This window comes from Hemiscyllium ocellatum, chromosome 33 (assembly GCF_020745735.1).
Source record: "Hemiscyllium ocellatum isolate sHemOce1 chromosome 33, sHemOce1.pat.X.cur, whole genome shotgun sequence".
Lineage (NCBI taxonomy): Eukaryota > Metazoa > Chordata > Chondrichthyes > Orectolobiformes > Hemiscylliidae > Hemiscyllium > Hemiscyllium ocellatum.
The window spans coordinates 21,678,712-21,699,585 of NC_083433.1; the positions used below are offsets into that span (position 1 = coordinate 21,678,712).

General features: G+C 43.4%; 1 protein-coding gene across 1 annotated transcript; it reads left to right on the top strand.

Annotated features, from left to right (window-relative positions):
* Positions 1 to 326: 326 nt before the first annotated feature.
* Positions 327 to 20,233, top strand: LOC132831275 (desumoylating isopeptidase 1-like). Its single transcript, XM_060849305.1, has 6 exons — positions 327 to 508; positions 11,452 to 11,473; positions 11,599 to 11,668; positions 13,160 to 13,269; positions 14,425 to 14,547; positions 15,503 to 20,233. Exons 1-6 carry the CDS (start codon positions 424 to 426, stop codon positions 15,591 to 15,593), a joined length of 501 nt encoding a protein of 166 aa, XP_060705288.1. The 5' UTR covers positions 327 to 423; the 3' UTR covers positions 15,594 to 20,233.
* The last annotated feature ends 641 nt before the right edge of the window (positions 20,234 to 20,874 follow it).

The window sequence follows — 20,874 nt, forward strand, 5'->3', positions numbered from 1 at the left end:
TATGATCCTATCCCTCATTAGTTACCTGTTGAAGGAGCAGCACTGAGAAAGCTAATGCTTCCTAATCAACCTGTTGGACTATAACCTGATTTGTGAGTTGTAACACTGTCAGTCATGTTGGCGGTGGGCGGGATCTCTGGGGCGTGCATGTGTTGGGGGCGGGTCTGAGTGACGTTCTGGTAGGGGCGGGGCCTGCTGGCCTGAGCTTCTGAGGGTGGAGCTGTCAACTGAGGGGGCGTGGCGTAGGCGGGGCGGTTTGTGACGATGCTGACGGGGGAGGGGCGGTCTGGAGGGGTGGTGAGAATTACCTCATTTGGGGGGATCCCTGTGAGGCGGTGGGGCAGTTGGATGCCGGTGTGTAGGCGGTAAGCGGCCGTTGGGAGCCCGGTACAGAAGAACAGGGAAAAAAAACACATTACTGACATGGACACGCCACCACATCCCGTCAAACTTTACGTCTACGACCTTTCCCGGGGGCTGGCCCGACAGTTTAGCCCGATCATGCTCGGTGAGCTGAGTAAAATGGTTGCCGGGGAGATGAGGGTGGCAAGGCGGGCAGCAGCGGCAACTCGAGGTCGGGGATTGGGTAACCTTTACTAGGCCGCAACTTTTTTTCTATGAAATGTTCCACCTTATTTTGTTAAATATTCATACCGACTGCAAAGTTAATCTTTGCATTACTGAGGGAGTTTTGTAGGAAGCGATGGATAAGTTGGTGAAATGGATTTAAATTTGATGTTTTAACTTGTTTTCAGATCATGTTGTCGTGATTTTGAATTGAAACTAATAATTCTTGCATGGCAATATTAATGTCTTTGGTACCTTTTGAAAATTCACTTATCCCATTTCTGATGTTTAATTTTGCCTTTTCTGATTTCCTGCTTGACTTCCAGCACTTTTTACCTCTTTTTGAAAGTCAAGGTTATCCAACAACTTTGGTTTGGCCTCCAGCTGCTAGTAGTTTTCCTGAAAGGCTGAATTTTGAAATGGTTTTATCTGAAGAGGGTAACAGAAGAGCTGATGCTTTGATGAAGACTCTTGTTTTGCTTACTTCTGGAAGTTTCTGGCTTGTAGAGGTGCACTTCAGGGACCAGAAACAAATCTTTGGCCTACTTTTCTATCTTAATAAAATCACACACAAGGGAACAAAATCCTCCTGTGCCTGACCTAAAAATCCAGTTTGCTGTTATGTTATGAGCAGAACTGGAACACAAGCTTGGAGATGGCCTTTGAGGCTCCACTTCAGAGATTCAAGGGTGTGAAGGTGACTTGTGTGACCAATTTACAATTTCCTTGCCTGAGTGTTTGCAGCTGAGTAGTGTATACAATATAGACATTGTGTTCAGTAACAATACATGACAAGAGGAACAGCTGTTTGTCCTAACTGATATTCTGCTCTTGATCATGGCTGTCCAAAGCTGTTTGTCTTTTTTCTTATGACTGGATTGAGATGATGTTCTTTGTCCTTGCTGTTGACTACAATCTCTGTAGTTATCTGTAAATTGCTTTCAGCTGTTTGAGAGCTGAATCAGACTATTCTGCCCACCGTGCCTGTGCCAGCTCTTAAAAAAAATGCCTAAAATCCCACTTTACATCTTTTGAAATAGCCTTGAAAGCACGAGTGGATTGTGTTTTCACCCCTCACTTCCACATGAGAAGAGTGGCTCCTGTGGGAGGGTTGGATCTCTTCTGAAGCTGATGCTTTACGAATAAATTGAAGTGAGATTGAGTTTTGTTAACCATGGGAAAAATTGTGTTGATGTAGAAGCTTTGTCATTATCTTGTTGAATGCTGTGCAGCCCCTGAAGCTGAAGGCCTGCTCTTCCGACTCCCATGTTCCTCTCTGAGGAAAACACAAATACATTGGGGTGGCAGACCATCCATTACTTCCTTGAAAGTCAGTGTAACAGGTTCAAGGAACTGAATTGGATTTTCCATTGCACTGTTTTTGAAAAAAAATCTGAATTCTATTCTTGCATTTTGCTGGTGACCTGGCATTTAGGCCTACAAATTGCTGACTCATTATCCTGCAGCCTTTGAACTTTTTCGATTTTCTGTCTTCACAAGATCCTGACTAGTCATAATGATTATGAAGGGTCATTGGCCAAATGCATTCTGAGCACTGACACGGGCGAAGTTTGGTGTATTTACCTTGATCAGTGCTTGCATTTGGTCTTGAAAAGAGAGCATTCGTATTAAGAGGTTGTAAATTCAATGCCGTGAAGTTCTAATCTCCAAGTTCAATCTTTCCAAATATGTCACAGATCTGAATTCAGAACCCTAGATTAATGTTCGATGAACATGGGGTCAAATATACCATGATAGATGGTGAAATTTGAATTCAGTGAAAAATTCACCTAACGGTGACCATCTGACACTATCAAATATCAAAGAAAATCCATCTGTTTCACTTGTGACCTTTACAGAAGGAAACCTGCTAACCTTAACTAGTCTGGCTGACACATGATTGCAGACCAGTAGTGATTTGTTTGACTCCCCACCACCCTCTGACCAGTTAGAATGGGTATTACAACCAGTGACGTTCACAAAAAGTAATTGTGGGCAAGTCAATTTAATTGACAAATAGCAACAGGAAGGTTTTGTCATATCTCCCTTGTTATTGTTTGTAGTATTCTGTCTTCCTTGCATTCTCATTTTTCCAGATGAGATGGGGAAGTAGGCAGATAAGTGTTGTCATTCCAACCAGGATATCCATTGCCAAAACTTGACAGTAACTCAGCAATTTCAGTCGCAAGGTGTATTTACATGTAGGGCGGCACAGTGGTTAGCACTGCTGCCTCACAGCGCCTGAGACCCGGGTTCAATTCCCGCCTCAGGCGACTGACTGTGTGGAGTTTGCACGTTCTCCCCGTGTGTGCGTGGGTTTCTTCCGGGTGCTCCGGTTTCCTCCCACAGTCACAAAGATGTGCGGGTCAGATGAATTGGCCATGTTAAATTGCCCGTAGTGTTAGGTAAGGGGTAAATGTGGGGGTATGGGTGGGTTGCGCTTCAGCGGGTCGGTGTGGACTTGTTGGGCCGAAGGGCCTGTTTCTACACTGTAAGTAATCTAATCTACATCATATTCCTACAGTGTGGAAGCAGGCCATTTGGCCTATTAAATCCCCACTAACTCTCCAAAGAGCATCCCACTGAATCGCTGTAAGCTTGTATCTCCTGTGGCTGACCCACCTAGCCTGTGCTTTCCTGGACACAATGAACAACTTGGCACGGTCAATCCACCTAACCTGCATGTCTTTGGACTGTGGGAGGAAACCCATGCAGACATGGGGAGAATGTGCAAACTCCACACAGACAGTTGCCGGAGGGTGGAATTAATCTGGGTTCCTAGTGCTGAGGCAGCAGTGCTAACTACTGAGCCACTGTGCCACACTTAAACATAGAAAATGTCCCAAGGTGTTTTGCAGGGTTGCAAGTCACATCAGATATTAGGGGAGGTGACGGATAGCATAATCTAAGTTTTGGGTTGTCTTTTAAAGCAGGAAAGTGAGATTGAGAATTTGGTTTATTAGATTAGATTACTTAGTGTGGAAACAGGCCCTTCTACCCAACAAGTCCACACCGACCCGCCGAAGCGTAACCCACCCAGACCCATTCCCCTACATTTACCTCTTCACCAAGCACTACAGTAAATTTAGCATGGCCAATTCACCTAACCAGCACATTTTTGGACTGTGGGAGGAAACCCACCCACGTAGAGAATGTGCAAACTCCACACACAGAGTCGTCTGAGGCAGGAATTGAACCTGGGTCTCTGGCGCTGTGAGGCAGCAGTGCTAACCACTGTGCCACCGTGCTGCACACCAATGGAGAGCATTCCAGAGCTGAGGGCCACGCAGGAATGATGGAGCAATTAAATAAGTGACACACAAGAACAAGGATTAGACTAATTATCTTTGGCACTCTGGAGCTGGTGAAATTCGTCAGAAGGGTGTGGACATGGAGGTATTGAAAATAATTTTAAAATCAAAATAATGTTAGACGTGGAAGTGGTTGAACAGTGAGCACAAGTGTTGAGAGATTCGGTGTGAATTTGGGTACAGGACCAGCATGAGTTTGAGTCGAGAGTGTAGTTGAATGGCTGGCAAGGGGGCAACGGAATACTGCAGTCGAGTTGAAAGAACAGGTGAGGATTTCAGTAGCAGATTAGCTGAAGCTCGGACAAGATGGAAATAGACAGTAAGAGCCACTTTTATGGAAGCTCATCTCAAACAAATCAGATGTAATGGTTACAGATTATCTCAATCTAGACAAGTGTCCTGAACTGATAAGGATGTTAGAGAAGCTGCGCATTTCAAGATAGCAGAAGATACATTTTTCTGACTTTGCTACCTTTACAGTAACCAACCTGGGGTGTGTCAGCCACCTAAATGTTACCTATTTGTATTTCTTGAACTGCATTGCTTGTCTGTTGCTGAAACCTTTGTTAGCTCATACTCCACTATTGCAGTGCACTCTTCCTGTTGTCCCACATTCTAATCTCTGTAAACGTGATGTCATCCAAAACTCTGCCTGTCATTAACTCTCAGAAAAGCCTACTCCTCTATTGTCTCTTTCTGCTCACTGGTCAAAATTAGCACCCAGTCTTAATTTTAAAATGAGCATCCCTGATTTCAAAACCCGCCTGCCTCATAACTCACCTGACCTAATTCTGTAATTTAGTCCAGCCTCTCATCTGTTTTCCTGAATCAAATTCTTGTGCATTTTCAGTCATAAATGCATTAACATTGGTGGCCGTGACTTGAGTTACTCTGGTTCCATGCTTTACAATTCCCTTCATGTATACAACATAAATAGGAGCAGGAGTGGTCTTTTGGCCCCTCAAGCCTCTGAGGCCATTCAGTGTACAACTGAGGGCGAATCTGCCCAGGCCTCAACTTCTACTCTTTGCTTCTGCCTATTCCTATTCTGCTTCCTATCTAGAAGCCAGTTCTCTATCTATGCCTGGCCCCAATTCCATGCACTTTAATTTTATATTCTGATCAATTCTGTGGGTCCTTAGTTGAACGCTTTCTGAAAATCTAAGTAAACCGCATCCAATGCCCCTATCCCCCAACACCATCATCAACTCTACTAATTATAACCAAAAAAAAATTCCAGTAGATTTGTTGAGCCTGGTTTCCCTTTTGTGGATCCATGTTCACGTTGATCTTGTTACTGTTTTCCAAGTGCTATGCTATTAAGTATTTTATAATGGACTTCAGTATTTTCCCACAATCGATGTTAGATTGACCATTAACAAGAACCATCCTGGGTCTGTTTTGTGTTTCGCTTTATATCCAGAAGTGCTCTTGCAACATCCGAATGTTGGTTTTCACTCCCCACCCCCATGTCAAGTCACTATGTAGCCAAGTGGATATTTGTCTGTAAAGCCCATTAAGAGCAATGCAAACCATCAAAAGTGAGGTAGGGGGAGCGGCAAGTGGCTAACCGGGTCTGTTTTAGATTACTTAGTGTGGAAACAGGCCCTTTGGCCCAACAAGTCCCCACCGACCGGCCAAAGCGCAACCCACCCACACCCATTCCCCCTACATCTAAAACTATGGGCAATTTAGCATGGCTAAATTCACCTAACCCTCACATTTTTGGACTGTGGGAGGAAACTGGAGCAAACCCGCGCAGACACGGGGAGAATGTGCAAACTCCACACAGTCACCTGAGGTGAGAATTGAACCCAGGTCTGTGGTGCTGTGAGGCAGCAGTGCTAACCACTGTGCCACCCACTGCCTCACAACTGAACAGCTTTCCCACCACTAAATCACTGTGACTTTTTATTTACCAATGCCACCAGTAAATCGCCCATGTTGCTGATTAGAAATTTACATGCAGCCTCCATTATGGGCAATGCAGATATAAGTATGTTGGGGGTGGGGTGAGGTGGAGGGGATGGTGGAGGAGGAGGAGGAGGATGGAAATGTGTTAGGTACTTTTCCCGAAGTTTCTCACACGTGATGCACTTCACTCTCACACCAACCTCTGCACACAGTTAACGTTTATTAAAGCGTGTACCAGCTAGGTGACCCCCTTTGACCCTCTTCGCAGGTATGCCAAGTCGAGTCAGTGAGGCCCTCAACAAGGAAAACACATCCCCTTTATACAGGTCAGTTGGCCATGCTTACAGATGCTCTGGCCTCTCCCTCACAGTCACATGCCACTCAATACAGCCCCATTCACTCCCTCACAGTCAGATGTTACCCCAGGTACAATGCGAGGATGGTATCCAGATAATGTAAATGTAAATGCCCTAATCTTGGGGAATCGTTGTGCAGACTCTTCCCTGACTCAGAGATTTCCCCAAGACAATGTAGGTGTGAGGTGTCCTAGCTTTGGGGAATGGCTAGAAAGCATTTCTGAATGGAAGCGATTGAATGAGAGTTTAATTCATTCAACACTCATTCAATGAGGAGGTTTAGTAGCAAACGACTGCCTAATTGGAGTGGGGGTCCTCCGCATTCCTGCTTGACTATCATCGCCACCCACTTCCAGAATGTTCACTCAGTGCAGTTTAACTCTTTAATATTAATGTCCAGAGAGAGAGAGATTCTCATTAATCTTTTAACTTTATAGAATGGGGCAAAGTCAAAATGGTTTCAGTGGGCTGAGTCTGTTTTGTTTTCAAATCGACCGGTTCAGAAATGTGAAAACATATTTCTGGGGCAGGTGAGGTGTTAACGCAGGCATTCTGATCCTGAGGTAGAGACATCACTGGTTTAGCTTTTATTTCTTTTTAATTAACCTATTCTGGGATGCTATCACATACCTTTGGAACAGAATGGGCCTTGAACCTGGGCCTCCTGGCCCAAAGGTAGGGACACAACCATTGTGTCATAAGAGCCCTAGCCGGGTCTGCTTTATTTATTCTATTTTGTACATCACGCTGCTCATATTATTACACATCTGAAGAAGGTGGGGTCTTCAACTTGGGCTGCCTTGTTCAGGGATGACCACTGCACTACGAGTGGATCGACTTATATTTCTAATCAACTTGGTCAGGGATGTGATTACATGCCTCTCAAACAGGTGGAGTTTGAACAGGAGCCTATGGGTCTAGTGGTAGTCCCTTTTAATTGAAATTGTATTAATTAATCACAGGTCATTCTTCTCTGGATCTCTGCATTTTTGCCTTTAAACTATAAATTTCAAAATAAAGGTATGACAAATTACAAGTGATTTTAAAACTCTCAAAATATTCAGTCAGTTCTTTCTTCTTATAGTGTCATAGAGATGTACAGCATGAAAACAGACCCTTTGGTCCAACCTGTCCATGCTGACCAGATATCCCAACCCAATCTAGTCCCTCTGGCCCATATCCCTCCAATCCCTTCCTATTCATATACCCATCCAAATGCCTCTTAAATGTTGCAATTGTACCAGCCTCCACCACATCCTCTGGCAGTTCATTCCATACACGTACCATCCTCTGTGTGAAAAAGTTGCCCCTTAGGTCTCTTTTATATCTTTCCCCTCTCACCTCAAACCTATGCCCTCTAGTTCTGGACTCCCTGACCCCAGGGAAAAGACTTTTGTTTATTTATCCTATCCATGCCCCTCATAATTTTGTAAACCTCTATAAGGCCACCCCTCGGCTTCCAATGCTCCAGGGAAAACAGCCCCAGCCTCTCCCTGTAGCTCAGATCCTCCAACCCTGGCAACATCCTTGTAAATCTTTTCTGAACCCTTTCAAGTTTCACAACATCTTTCCAATAGGAAGGAGATCAGAATTGCATGCAATATTCCAACAATGGCCTAACTAATGTCGTGTACAGCCGCAACATGACCTCCCAACTCCTGTACTCAGTACTCTGACCAATAAAGGAAAGCATACCAAACGCCGCCTTCACTATCCTATCTACCTGCGATTCCACTTTCAAGGAGCTATGAACCTGCAATCCAAGGTCTCTTTGTTCAGCAACACTCCCTAGAACCTTACCATTAAGTGTATAAATCCTGCTAAGATTTGCTTTCCCAAAATGCAGCACCTTGCATTTATCTGAATTAAACTCCACCTGCCACTTCTCAGCCCATTGGCCCATCTGGTCCAGATCCTGTTGTAATCTGAGATGACCCTCTTCTCTGTCCACTACACCTCCAATTTTGGTGTCATCTGCAAACTTACTAACTATACCTCTTATGCTCACATCCAAATCATTTATGTAAATGACAAAAAGTAGAGGGCCCAGCACCGATCCTTGTGGCACTCCCGTCTGAAAAACAACCCTCCACCACCACCCTCTGTCTTCTACCTTTGAGCCAGTTCTGTATCCAAATGGCTAGTTCTCCCTGTATTCCATGAGACCTAACCTTGCTAATCAGTGTCCCATGGGGAACCTTGTCGAATGCCTTACTGAAGTCCATATAGATCACATCTACTGCTCTGCCCTCATCAATCTTCTTTGTTACTTCCTCAAAAAAACTCAATCAAGTTTGTGAGACATGATTTCCCACGCACAAAGCCATGTTGACTATCCTGAATCAGTCCTTGCCTTTCCAAATACATGTACATCCTGTTCCTCAGGATCCCCTCCAACAACTTGCCCACCACTGAGGACAGGCTCACTGGTCTATAGTTCCCTGGCTTGTCTTTACCACCCTTCTTAAACAGTAGCCAACCTCCAGTCTTCCGGTACCTCACCTGTGACTATCGATGATACAAATATCTCAGCAAGAGGCCCAGCAATCACTTCTCTAGCTTCCCACAGAGTTCTCGGTTACACCTGATCAGGTCCTGGGGATTTATCCACCTTTAACCATTTCAAGACATCCAGCACTTCCTCCTCTGTAATAGGGACATTTTGCAAGATGTCACCATCTATTTCCCTACAGTCCATCTATTTCCCTTCCATATCCTTATCCACAGTAAATACTGATGCAAAATATTCATTTAGTATCTCTCCCATTTTCTGTGGCTCCACACAAAGGCTGCCTTGCTGATCTTTGAGGGGCCCTATTCTCTCCCTAGTTACTCTTTTGTCCTTAATATATTTGTAAAAACCATTTGGATTCTCCTTAAAGCTATCACATGTCCCCGTTTTGCCCTCCTGATTTCCCTCTTAAGTATACTCCTACTTCCTTTTTAATCTTCTAAGGATTCACTCGATTTATCCAGTCTATACCTGATACATGCTTCCTTCTTTTTCTTAACCAAACCCTCAATTTCTTTACTCATTCAGCATTCCCTATACCTACCATCCTTCCCTTCCACCCTGACAGGAATATACTTTCTCTGGATTCTTGTTATCTCATTTCTGAAGGCTTCCCATTTTCCAGCCGCCCCTTTACCTATAAACATCTGCTTCCAATCAGCTTTCGAAAGTTCTTGCCTAATACCGTCAAAATCGGCCTTTCTCCAACTTAGAACTTCAACTTTTAGATCTGGTCTATCCTTTTCCATCACTTTTAAAACGAATGGAATTGTGGTTGCTGGCCCCAAAGTGCTCCCCCACTGACACCTCAGTCACCTGCCCTGCCTTATTTCCCAAGAGTAGGTCAAGTTTTGCACCTTCTCTAGTAGGTACATGCACATACTGAGTCAGAAAATTGTCTTGTACACACTTAACACATTCCTCTCCATCTAAACCCTTAACACTGTGGCAGAATACCCTACCATAACCACCCAATTATTCTTAAAGATAGCGGAGATCTCATTGCAAGTTTGTTTCTCAATTTCCCTCTGACTATTGGGGAGTCTATAATACAATCCTAATAAGGTGATCATCCTGTTCTTATTTCTCAGTTCTACCCAAGTAACTTCCCTGGATGTATTTCCGGGAATATCCTCCCTCAGCACAGCTGCAATGCTATCCCTTATCAAAAATGTCACTCCCCCTCCTCTCTCGCCTCCTTGTCTATCCTTCCTGTAGCATTTGTATCCTGTTGTTGGAGTTAACCAACCACTTGGTCAGTGTGCTAGAAGGAGTGAACAGCTGGACCTCAGTGAGTCAGAAAGATGGAATTATCAAAAAATTAACATCTTTAGGAAAAAAGCAGACCATTTGATACATTATTCTCCTCAGCTCTGATACCATTGTCTCTCTTTAATTATGCCTTGGTCCTGTTCTGTCTCTGTGTGTTCTTTTCTCTCTTGTCGACTATCGTCCTATTTTCTCCATTGCACCCACCTTATGGGCTTACTGGGCTGAAATGAGTTCCGTTTCGGGTGCTCCGGTTTCCTCCCACAGTCCAAAGATTTGCGGGTCAGGTGAATTGCCCATGCTAAATTGTCCGTAGTGTTAGGTGAAGGGGTAAATGTAGGGGTATGGGTGGGTTGCGCTTCGGCGGGTCGGTGTGGACTTGTTGGGCCGAAGGGCCTGTTTCCACACTGTAAGTAATCTAATCTAATCTAATCTAATCAAATGATAAACACCTACTCCAAACACGTTCTCTTCTAGTATTTGCAATTTCTTGAATTCATTGCTTGACTCAGTCTTTCTCTCAGAATATTTAAGCTTTTGAAACACAGTATTCCCATATCCAGTGTTACCTAAACTTTTTCCCCGTTGTGACTGTATGAGACTTGTGAATTTCAGTGACTGCTCATTGAGCGCAGGGTGGTTGAGGAGCTGAGACTGGGGTGAGGGCAGCACTGGGACAGAAATCACAAACTTCTGGCCTCTGAACCAATCACAGCAGGCCCTGATGTAACCCACATCCATGGCTGGGCTTGGAGCAGGATGCGAAGCTAGGGAGAGGGGACTTTGAGAATCCTACCTCTTCAGTTTTTTTTAAAAATTTGAAGCAGGACTCAAGTTCACGAATGCTCTATTAGGCCGTATTCAGTTTTAATTTAAAACCAAGGCTTTAATGAGGCGCCTCAGCTGCATGGCAACTGCTGTCGGCTCGGAGCTCCTTAGACTTAGACTTAGACTTAGTGTGGAAACAGGCCCTTCGGCCCAACAAGTCCACACCGACCCGCCGAAGCGCAACCCACCCATACCCCTACATTTACCCCTTACCTAACACAACGGGCAATTTAGCTTGGCCAATTCACCTGACCCGCACATCTTTGTGACTGTGGGAGGAAACCGGAGCACCCGGAGGAAACCCACGCAGACACGGGGAGAACGTGCAAACTCCACACAGTCAGTCGCCTGAGTCGGGAATTGAACCCGGGTCTACAGGCGCTGTGAGGCAGCAGTGCTAACCACTGTGCCACCGTGCCGCCCACCAATTGCCGTAACCCACAGTTTGGGATGCTGTGCCCTCATTACTTGCCTCCTGATTTAAACCATCACTTTATCAATCTTTCTTTCTTTTCTTCCTTTCTTAATATCCTGCTTAGTGGTTATGGTCCTTTACCCAAGTTAGTCAGTGCAAAGTAATCCCTAATTTGGTGTTTGATCAGAGTTTGCAGTTAAAATCCAGTCTGCTAATTTTTGATCATCCTCACCTGCTGTTCTGACACTTACCCATCTTCTTTTGTTCTTCTCAAAACAGGAAAACAGCTTGATGGAATATGGTGAGTTAATCTGTGAAATTTTCAAAACTAGTCTTTCACTTCAACAATCAAAGAGTTGTATATTTATGCATTAAAATAATCATTGCATGTGTGTCTATTTAAATGTGAATTTGTTCCTCCTTAAGGCACACTGCAATAGTTGTCAACGGAGAGGAATTCTTCTATGGGTCGGGTGGAATTGCTAATTGTCAGCCAGTGAGTATTTTCTTTCTACTTTCTGAATGTTTTATTCATCCATACTTGCCTCATCTTCAACTGATTTCATGTTTGTGCATCAACCCTCCTCTCAAAGGGGTAAATGAAGCTGAATACCAGCCAATGCAGCAATTCATTTTCAAAAGAAATTCTCCTACAGTCCACAAGCACAATTGGGAAAACCCATCTCCAGAATAGAATTGATTCTTGCTTTTGAATACTATGATCATCATGTTTTCTGGAAATCCATCAAATGTCATCTTTGGGAGCATGTGACTTAGGTCATTGTCTCTCGAGCTGGCTTCGCCGTTAAGGTCACAGATCACCTGTGACCATAACTCCACAAATTTCATCTACTCCCATCTATCCAAATCTATCTGTGCCTTAAAAGTATCCACAGTACTCTACGCAATAGAGAGTTTCAAGTCCCTCAAGGAGAAAATTCCTCATTTCCATCTTAAATGGGAGATCCCTCATTTTTAAAGTGTGTTCCCCAGTTCTTATCTGACCCATAAAGAGAAGCATCCTTTCAGTGTCTATCAATCAGTGTTAATTCCAATCAGGATTTTCTTTGAATGGGGTCACCTTTCATTCTTGTAAACTTCAATGAGAATAGGCCCAGCCTATCCAACCTTTTCCCTACAAAGATTACCCTATCCCAGGTATCAGTTGACTGAATCGTTTTGAAACTCCTTCTAACATGACCTGCTTTACAGGAAACTAAGGACATGTCTTTCACACCCTCTTCTGGAATCTTGCTTGGCTGGTTGATCAGCTACATAGGGAAAGCTAAGACTTAATTCTGGATAGTCCTCAAACAGGTTTCTGTTTGTAAAGTTCCCTAAACCCCACCACCACAACCCAAGTATTCACAATAATGCTGTTCATTCTCTTATTAATCGTATCATGATCAAACTGAAATGCTAGGCATCAACTCTGTCTTGATAGCAGCTGTGGTGTTAATGATCAAGTTTAGGAACCCTAACAGCATTGTATCTATTTGCATCCCAAGTATTGCTGTGGTTCGAGAAGGCGGCTCACCACACCTTTTCGGGCACTGTTGGGGATGAGCAATAAACCTTGGTCAAGCCAGCATCTCCCAAATCCCGAGAGAACAAGAACAAAAAAGTCCCCATTCACTTTCTTCTCCCTGATCTAGGGATGCTGAGTTATTTTAGCTGTTTCACTCACTACGGTATCGGGGAGCTAATGTTTTGGTGATGTTCGTTGTAATGTCATCACTTACATTGCTACATTCCTTTTGACTCCATTCCTGATGAATTAAAGTCCTGATACCAACAATGTTAGAAGTATATTTGTGTTGTGTAATCTTCCCTAAATTACTGATTTGAGTGACCTATGTGGGAAGGACAGGAAATTTGACACTTAACAAATTTATGATATTGGAATGCATTTAACCCAGTATCTGTATGATATTGTGGCCATTTTCTTTATTATAATAGTCTTGTGTTTCCTCTTTCTGTTCCCAAGGGAGGGACTTTACTTGGACCACCTGACTCGGTCATTGATCTGGGGACAACTGAAGTGACTGAGGAATTAATTATGGAATATTTATCCTCTCTAGGAGAGTCAGCATTCAGGTTAGTCTGTGCTTTTGCAGTGGGCCAACTTAATGCGTTGCCTAGAACTGAATGGCAAGAATGTCCATGTCTTTGAGGTCACTAGCAGCCATAAACAATGGCTGCACTTCCATCTGTATGTAAAATCTAGCAACTGTGCACATATCTTGTCAGGTATTTGTGTTGTAGAAAGCACTATGTAATTGCATCTGCTGCCAATGGAGGCAATGTTGTATCAAAGGCAGATAACATTAGTGAAAAAGCCCATTTGTTTGTAGCCGCTGACTCATGTTGTGGAGGTAGCTGTGCAAGCACCACTGTAATTAGTTCATCTGTTTACAGTTTGTGTTTGAAGGATATAGTGGGTGTGCGCTCTTCGGGCAAACTGAAGTTGTAACCTCTTGGATTTGCTTAGTAGTAAACATTGAGGCCTAGTTTCTCCTTATTACGATTGCAGTAATGTCTCCTGAATATGCGTCATGTTTTTAGTTCTATGTTATATACTATACTAGCATTCCAATGAGGTCAAAGTGGAAATTTGTTTCTTCATTCTCTGACTTTTTTTATCCAGATAGATTTTATCTACTGTAGTTGTCTGTTGTCCTCCCAAAATATGTCACTTTGTAATTTCTCCACATTGAGCTTCATGCCGTGTCTCTGCTTATTTCATCCAGAAATCAAAGCCATTTGGGTTTGGATGTTGAGTGAAGGATGAATGTTGGTGTGCTGTTCAAACAGTGCTGAGACAGCAGAGAAAGTCCTTGATTTAAAATGCCCACTCAATATCGTACTGCAGTTTCAGGCATGTTTATGTTAACGAATTATCTGATTTTATTCAATACACTGAGATTTCATCGACTTTTCATTAATATCTGAATGCATGCATTGATGCAATAAGAGCTGTGGAGTAATTGCAAAACTATTTATTTAATGCAGTAAGCATTGATCAGGTAAATATTCTTTCCTCCCTGAATCCACAGTGAAGGGTGAGGGCAAGGATTGCACTGTCTGGGAGTGTGATGGAGACAGAATCAATTGTGGCTTTAAGGGGAGGGATGTACACAACAATGACAAAGGGTTTTGAAGGGGGCACGTGCAGGGACAACTGTTGAATGGTACTCCGTATGGTAGCGGTTGTGATTCTGTGACATCTCTCACTTTATCATTTTGTTGCAGGGGAGAGTGCTACAAATTGTTCGAACATAATTGCAATACATTCAGTAACGAAGTTTCCCAATTCCTCACTGGGAAGAAGATTCCGTCGTATATCACTGACCTGCCTTCTGAGGTTTTATCAACGTGAGTACACTTCCCACTGAGATGTTAATCACTCTGCCGACTACGAAGGCATTGACCCATGTTGGGCTACTGCAAGAGTCACTGAAATCTCTGCAGCATGACTACAAAGACCACAGTCCATAGCCTTGACTTGTGATCTCTGCCCTTAATGGCGGCACGGTGGCTGAATGGTTAGCACTGCTGCCTCACAGCACCAGGGTCTCAGGTTCAATCACCCCCTCGGGTGACTGTCTTGTGTGGAGTTTGCACATTCTCCCTGTGTCTGCGTCGGTTTGCTCTGGTTTCCTCCCACAGTGGGTAGGTCAGGTGAATTGGCCATGCTAAATTAGCCATAGTGCTAGGTGCATTAGAGGGAAATGGGTCTGGGTGGGTTACTCTTCGGAGGGTCAGTGTGGACTGGTTGGGCCAAAGGGCCTGTTTCCACACTGTAGGGAATCTAATCTAATCTTAATTTCTTTGGCCTCCATGGTCTAGAGAGGAGCTGCCAGCCAGATTCCCAGGGATCCCTGCTGGAAAGTATATGTACTAATCTCCTGTAGGGAAGGAAATCCCATCTGGAAATCACACCGAGATGTGATTCCATACCCACAGCAGTGTGGCTGCCTTTTAACTGCCCTCTGAAATTGAAAGCCATGAATTCAAGGGCAATTATGGTTGGGTATCAAATATAGTAAGATTCACATTCCATGAAATATTAAAAGGAAAAAAGCATCATGGCAGAGTAGGAGCAGTTTTCATTGGAGCTCCCTCTGTTGAGTAACCCAGCAGCATCCGCTGCATTCACATTTAGCGATGGAGCCAGGGAATCGTTGGTGTTCACGGAATCTAATACCAGCAGAGGACAGATTTCGTTGTAAGGAAGGGAAGGGAAAAGAGACACTTTTTTTTTAAAAAAGAAAGTGATGTTTTTACTGTAATGGCTAATATCTTTGTTCCTGTGTTATTTTTCCATCAGCCCTTTTGGCCAGCTCATTAAGCCCATCCTGGACTCGGTTCAGATTCAGCCGGTGGGAGGAAGCAGCTTCAACGATCAGAATCCGAGTTAGTAGCTGCAGACCAGAGAGCTGCTGACTGCAGGGATGTGTACAGTCACTGGCCTCACCGAACTATACAATGATTTTCCAAAAAACAAATCCCCTTCAAGCATCTTTCATCTCGTATCTGACTTAACGTAGAACGTTAAAAAGTGGTAGAAATGCTTTTTTAAAATCCATTTGAAACATGTATCTAATACAGAAGCACTGAATTCTACAGTGCAATCTATCAGGTTGTTGTCAGCTCCCTTTTGTCAACTGTCTTTGAATAAGCTGTAGCAAGCAGCAGTCATGAGAGATTGATTCCTTGCTTCTTTCACAATGTATTTAACCAGCAAATACCCCTCCCACCCCCACCCTCCTCCTCCTCTTCCGAAAGAGGCCACCAGCATGGAGACCTTACCAGTGTTTCCCTCGTTGTTATGCCAACATCATTGCCAATGCATTGACCAATTCAAGGGGTAGTGTTTGCGGTGTTGTCAGGGTTTGTTTAGGATAGCTGTGTTGTATGTGGGAGGGAAAGATTTACTTGAGTCACCTTGCTTTTCATATCATTTCAGCACTCAGCTGCAATCGAAAGAGATGTTGGTTTAGATTTTTTTCTTTCACCTGATCAAATCAGTAGATTAAACTTGAGCTGAAATCACGAGAATCCCAGTTTCAGATTACTTCAGTCCACTTTGTTTCTTGCTGTAAGTAGTTGCTCTGTCTATCCCCTTGCCCAAAATTACTGGGCAATGACTTCACAGGAGCAGCTGGTCACGTATGGAATGGTGAGTGCAGACAGCTTGTTGGACTTCAGAGCCCTTGCTCCCACACATGACACAATTCTTGCCATGTATCCCTATGTACGTATTTCTCCCCACAGCTACAGGCCAGCAGTTAGAAACATGAATCCAGGGTGGTGTACATACTCTGTCTCCCCTAATCCATGAGGTTGCACCTCTGCTTGCTTCACACCCATTCCATTTGTGACCAACTAATTCACAACTTGGGGAATAAACCAGCTGTTCTCTGTACAGCTCCGTATTGGCCATCCCTGCTTTAAGGTTTTAGACCAGGGGCTGCCCCAATGCCAATGGACAGAATAGCCAGCTGCAAAGGTTCAACCTCCTCCAGCCTCTAGCTATCCCAGTGGTATGGATTATTACAGCACAAACCTCACCTAGTGCAGGGTTGTCTAATATGTTGGCCAAAAAGGTGATCATTTGGCATTACTAGGTGTGGCCTCTATTCACAAGAGTTTGCAATGTAAATTCAAGAACTTTAACCTTTTTATCCAATTAATTCTCATGGAGTGCAAGTGCTTTGGTTTGATTGTGCTTCACTTTTTTGGTTCCTGAATGATGGCAGATGTTTGTTAAACAAGCCTATTGTGTGAGGTGTATGTGAGGCTTTTTGTTCTAGCTGTAGCCAAACATGGCCAAAATGGTGTTGCTGTTGTCACTCCCGGTGTAACTAGGCAGCCTGGCACAGGCAGTGGATAATGCTGGATGCTCTCTCAGTACATCAGTATTTATTGTAGCTCAGTAATGCCATGGTATTGCAGTGGTGTGGGTTGGACAGGCACCAAAAACACACTCAACTGAGAACATGATCCTGCAATCCTACTCATCTCCTTCCATTTCTTAACGATACTTGTTCAGTTTCCCAGAATCAGGCAGGACTTTTTTATATTTCCAGCTTCTGACAGTCGAGTCCACCCCAGTGGCCCAGCAGACTATCCTGTCTTGGGTTCTGGCAGTGAGTTTGCCATATTTGTAAATTTGTTAATATCGCAATCAGTTTGAACAAGTAAGCTACAAAATTCTCAAGTGCAGGGCAGGGTTTGAAAACTTATTATTAGTATGATATAAAAAGCTTTCCTGTATAGGTGTAATTTTGTGGAAATTGGGAGCATGGTTTTGAACCCTTAATTGGGTAACTTCACCCAGTTGGATGCCATTGCCATGGAAAATCATGTGCAGAGTACGAACCCCCAGCCCTTCAGCAGAACTACCTCAATGACCCTAAACTTCAGTGAAATCTCAATGCAGCTCGGTTTAAAAAAGTCTAATTATACTCATTAGCATTGTTTGGAAGTAAAGTTCTATAATTCTGTGTCAATTCAGCTGATAGATTGGGAATTCAAATTGAGTTTAATATTAGAGATTTTCCTGCTTGAAATGTTTTCTCTTTGTAACTTTGCTGTTGAGGGGTCAGGGGCTGATCTAAGGCAAGCAGTGAAGCTAATTGTCAGCAGTTGGCATGGAATACGCAAACAAAAATAGCTGAGTGCAGTGCTGCAGTCTCTTGGTGACTTTTTCTGTCTTTTACCATGGCAACTGCAATCTTCAGAGCAAATCCAACTGCCCTGTTTTAATTTCCTGCCTCTGCAGGTTTGGCTGCCTGAGATGAGAATGAGCCAACTTGCACAATGATTTATTTGGCGTTGCTCAACATTGTACAGTTCTACCATTATCTGAGTAGCATTAGGTGGTTTGGGTGTGGGGGGAGACACCAGAGGTTTTGAAAATGGTTTTCATTTTGTGGAATGGGTGTGTCACTGGCAAGACCAACACTTCATAGCCCTAATTGCCCCAAAGCTGCTACCTTGTTCTGTTGTGGTCCATCAGTATCTGCTGCAGTTGGTTACAATTGGGTATTTGCTAGGCTATTTCAGAGGGCATTGAAGACTTACCCATATTACTATTGGTCCACAACTGTATGGCAGTCCGGTCAAGTAAGGACAACAGGCTTCTTTCCCATCTCGTGCACTAGGTAGATTTTTACGACAGTTGATCGTCTCCATAACATGGTCATGAAATTGTCTTTCAATTATAGGTTTATTAATTGAATTCAACTTTCACCAGCTGCTGTTGGGATTTAAGCCATTGTCCACAGAACATTAGGCCAATCCTCTGAATTATTTGTCCTGTGAATTTACCGGACTCATACAGCATGGAAACAGACCCTTCGGTCCAACTAGTACATGCCGATCATGTTCCCAAACTAACTTCTCCTGAACTGTAACACCCTGCTAATTATGTGCATATTGTTGAATTTCTTGATTGAACATTTATTCCTTAATGTTTTATTTGTTAGATCTTGAGTTTATTAATCCTTTTCTCTCCAGGTGTCAGTGCCACCAAGGATCACAGTTTGCCCATGTGCAACCGTCTCCCTGCCATTCCTCCCATTCCTCCTTCGTTCCTTCCTCAGAGGTGTCACTATTTGCAAAGCAGATGAATTGGCCTGTTGAGGTTTTGCAGTTGAAGCCTCTGAGTTCATTGAGTTTTATTTTTCAGATGGTTGCTTGCAATCTGCCAGCCTCAGTTTGAGTTTCATTATCAGCAGCTTCCTCAGTTGATGTTCTACCTTGACACTTCCCGTGGAGCAGTGGGCAGATTCACAGGCTGATTAATGTGCTGTGGCGTAAGCACTCATTTCAAGGCCATGACCACCTTCACACCACTGAGTTCCCACAGTGTGAGCAATGAGTGCGGGGTGAGGTCGAGAGAGAGAGAGAGAAAGCATCATTGAACTGCAGATCCACTGAAGCCTGTGCAATGGTCCACACTCATCAGATATGTCTGGAGCAGGGTTTGAAACCTAAAACCTTATGATTCATGTCGAGTATTATTGTTAATGACTCCTTGAGGTGTACCAGAGCAATTGAGGAGGAATCCCAGTTTTGATCCCCTAACCTGTTTTTTTTTAAATATATGCCCACAGTTGTTGTTGTAGTTCTCCTTGTCCTTAAGCTGTGAATGAGGGACAATAACCAGCCAGGATTTGCATTCTGAATTGTTGCGGTGTTTGTGTTTTGGGCATTAATCAGATTAAGCTGCGCTGTACTGCTGCCTTGCCCCTCCAGCTCGGTAGTTTGTCAGCAGTGTCTGGTGCAATAAGACTCAGCTGTCCTGGGTGACATGCAGATTGTGATGGGTGTCAGGAGCAGTCAGTTGCATCATGAGCTGGGACCTTAAGGAAAGAACTGAGAATTAGCAAAGTGTGTTTGGCCCCTGGAGAACAAAAGGGGCTCAGTAATTGGTGATGGTAGTTTTGGGGGGAGAGGAGAGCAGAAATCAGAAATTACCTTAGGCTCCCAATTAGAAAACTGTGCTACTGTGATTCAGTTTGTGCTTTAGTTTGCTGCAGGTCCTGCTCAGAAATTACTTGTCTTCCAGCAGAAGCATTGGCAAAAAAACCCTCCAGAATGTCATCAGGACACAGTTCCTTCTGTTAATGGAAAGTTATTTTGCTTTTAAAAAAGAAATTTGTTATTCAAGTGATCAGATGTTCAATGTTGATAATGTCCAAGTACAAATTCAATGCTGAAAAACAACTTGTGATCAGATCATTCGAATTATTAACTTCAAATGAACAGTAGATTTCAGACCAGGTATCAGCCTGTATAGACATGGGTTTTATGTATTTGAATGTATTATTGTTTATCCTCGATATCTGTTTACAATGTTTAAATATTGATGGCTTTTAATGGATATGTAAATCAGGGAATTGTATTTATTAACCTCTCCAATAATGGTTTATAAACGGGAGGCACAGGTTCCTCATGCACGTTCAAAACTCCTTGCCCATTTAAGCGTCTGTCACGTCATAGTTCAATTTATATTAAAACATATCTTGTGTTTGTGCTTATTAATGTCAAAGTTTTTGTCTATTTAATATATGAAATGTTTTACTTTGAAAAACTTTATTTAACTGATGATTCGTAAGAGTCCAGTTGCTCCATCTTATTGCATGGTTGTTTTGTCCCTGTCTGTCTCTGTTGCTGTTAATTATATTGATGCTCAGCCAGGCTATTGGATGTAGCACCTCTCTTGAGCTTGCAGTGGTAATGTGCATGTTGCTAAATCGCATGGTTGCTTGTCACTGATTTCTTGACATGATGGTTTAATTGTTAACTTTAAGGGGAGTGATCTTGCCATTGTGTTCTCTTGTTTGGAATGATTGGAAGGTTGAAAGCATTGCCCATCTTGTCCTGGTTCGGGGTACCATCTCTTAGCTGGTTATGAAGTGGCATGAGCAGGCATGTCACCCACATTTATTTTGGGAGGTTTGAAATGTTTATAGTCCATGGAGTTGAAGACTTGACCTCTGGCTTGGCTATTGGGAAATGTACCTGAACAAACGCAGTTGTGCACATCATAAGTAGGATGCCATCTTCAGCCTGCCTTCAGGTAGCTAGCAACAGCTTGTTCCTAATTTTGCTTTTGCATTTATATTCCATAAAGCTATTGCCGCAACCTCCTGTCCTCTTGCTGTGCACTAAGTGGGAAGTGTATTGAGT

What these genes read in the sequence shown, in the direction of transcription:
- LOC132831275 (XM_060849305.1), top strand. Translation starts at nt 424, where the DNA reads ATGGACACGCCACCACATCCCGTCAAACTTTACGTCTACGACCTTTCC. An exon ending in GAATTGCTAATTGTCAGCCA is followed by an intron (nt 11,669 to 13,159) that starts GTGAGTATTTTC and finishes TCTGTTCCCAAG; the next exon opens with GGAGGGACTTTACTTGGACC. An exon ending in CTAGGAGAGTCAGCATTCAG is followed by an intron (nt 13,270 to 14,424) that starts GTTAGTCTGTGC and finishes ATTTTGTTGCAG; the next exon opens with GGGAGAGTGCTACAAATTGT.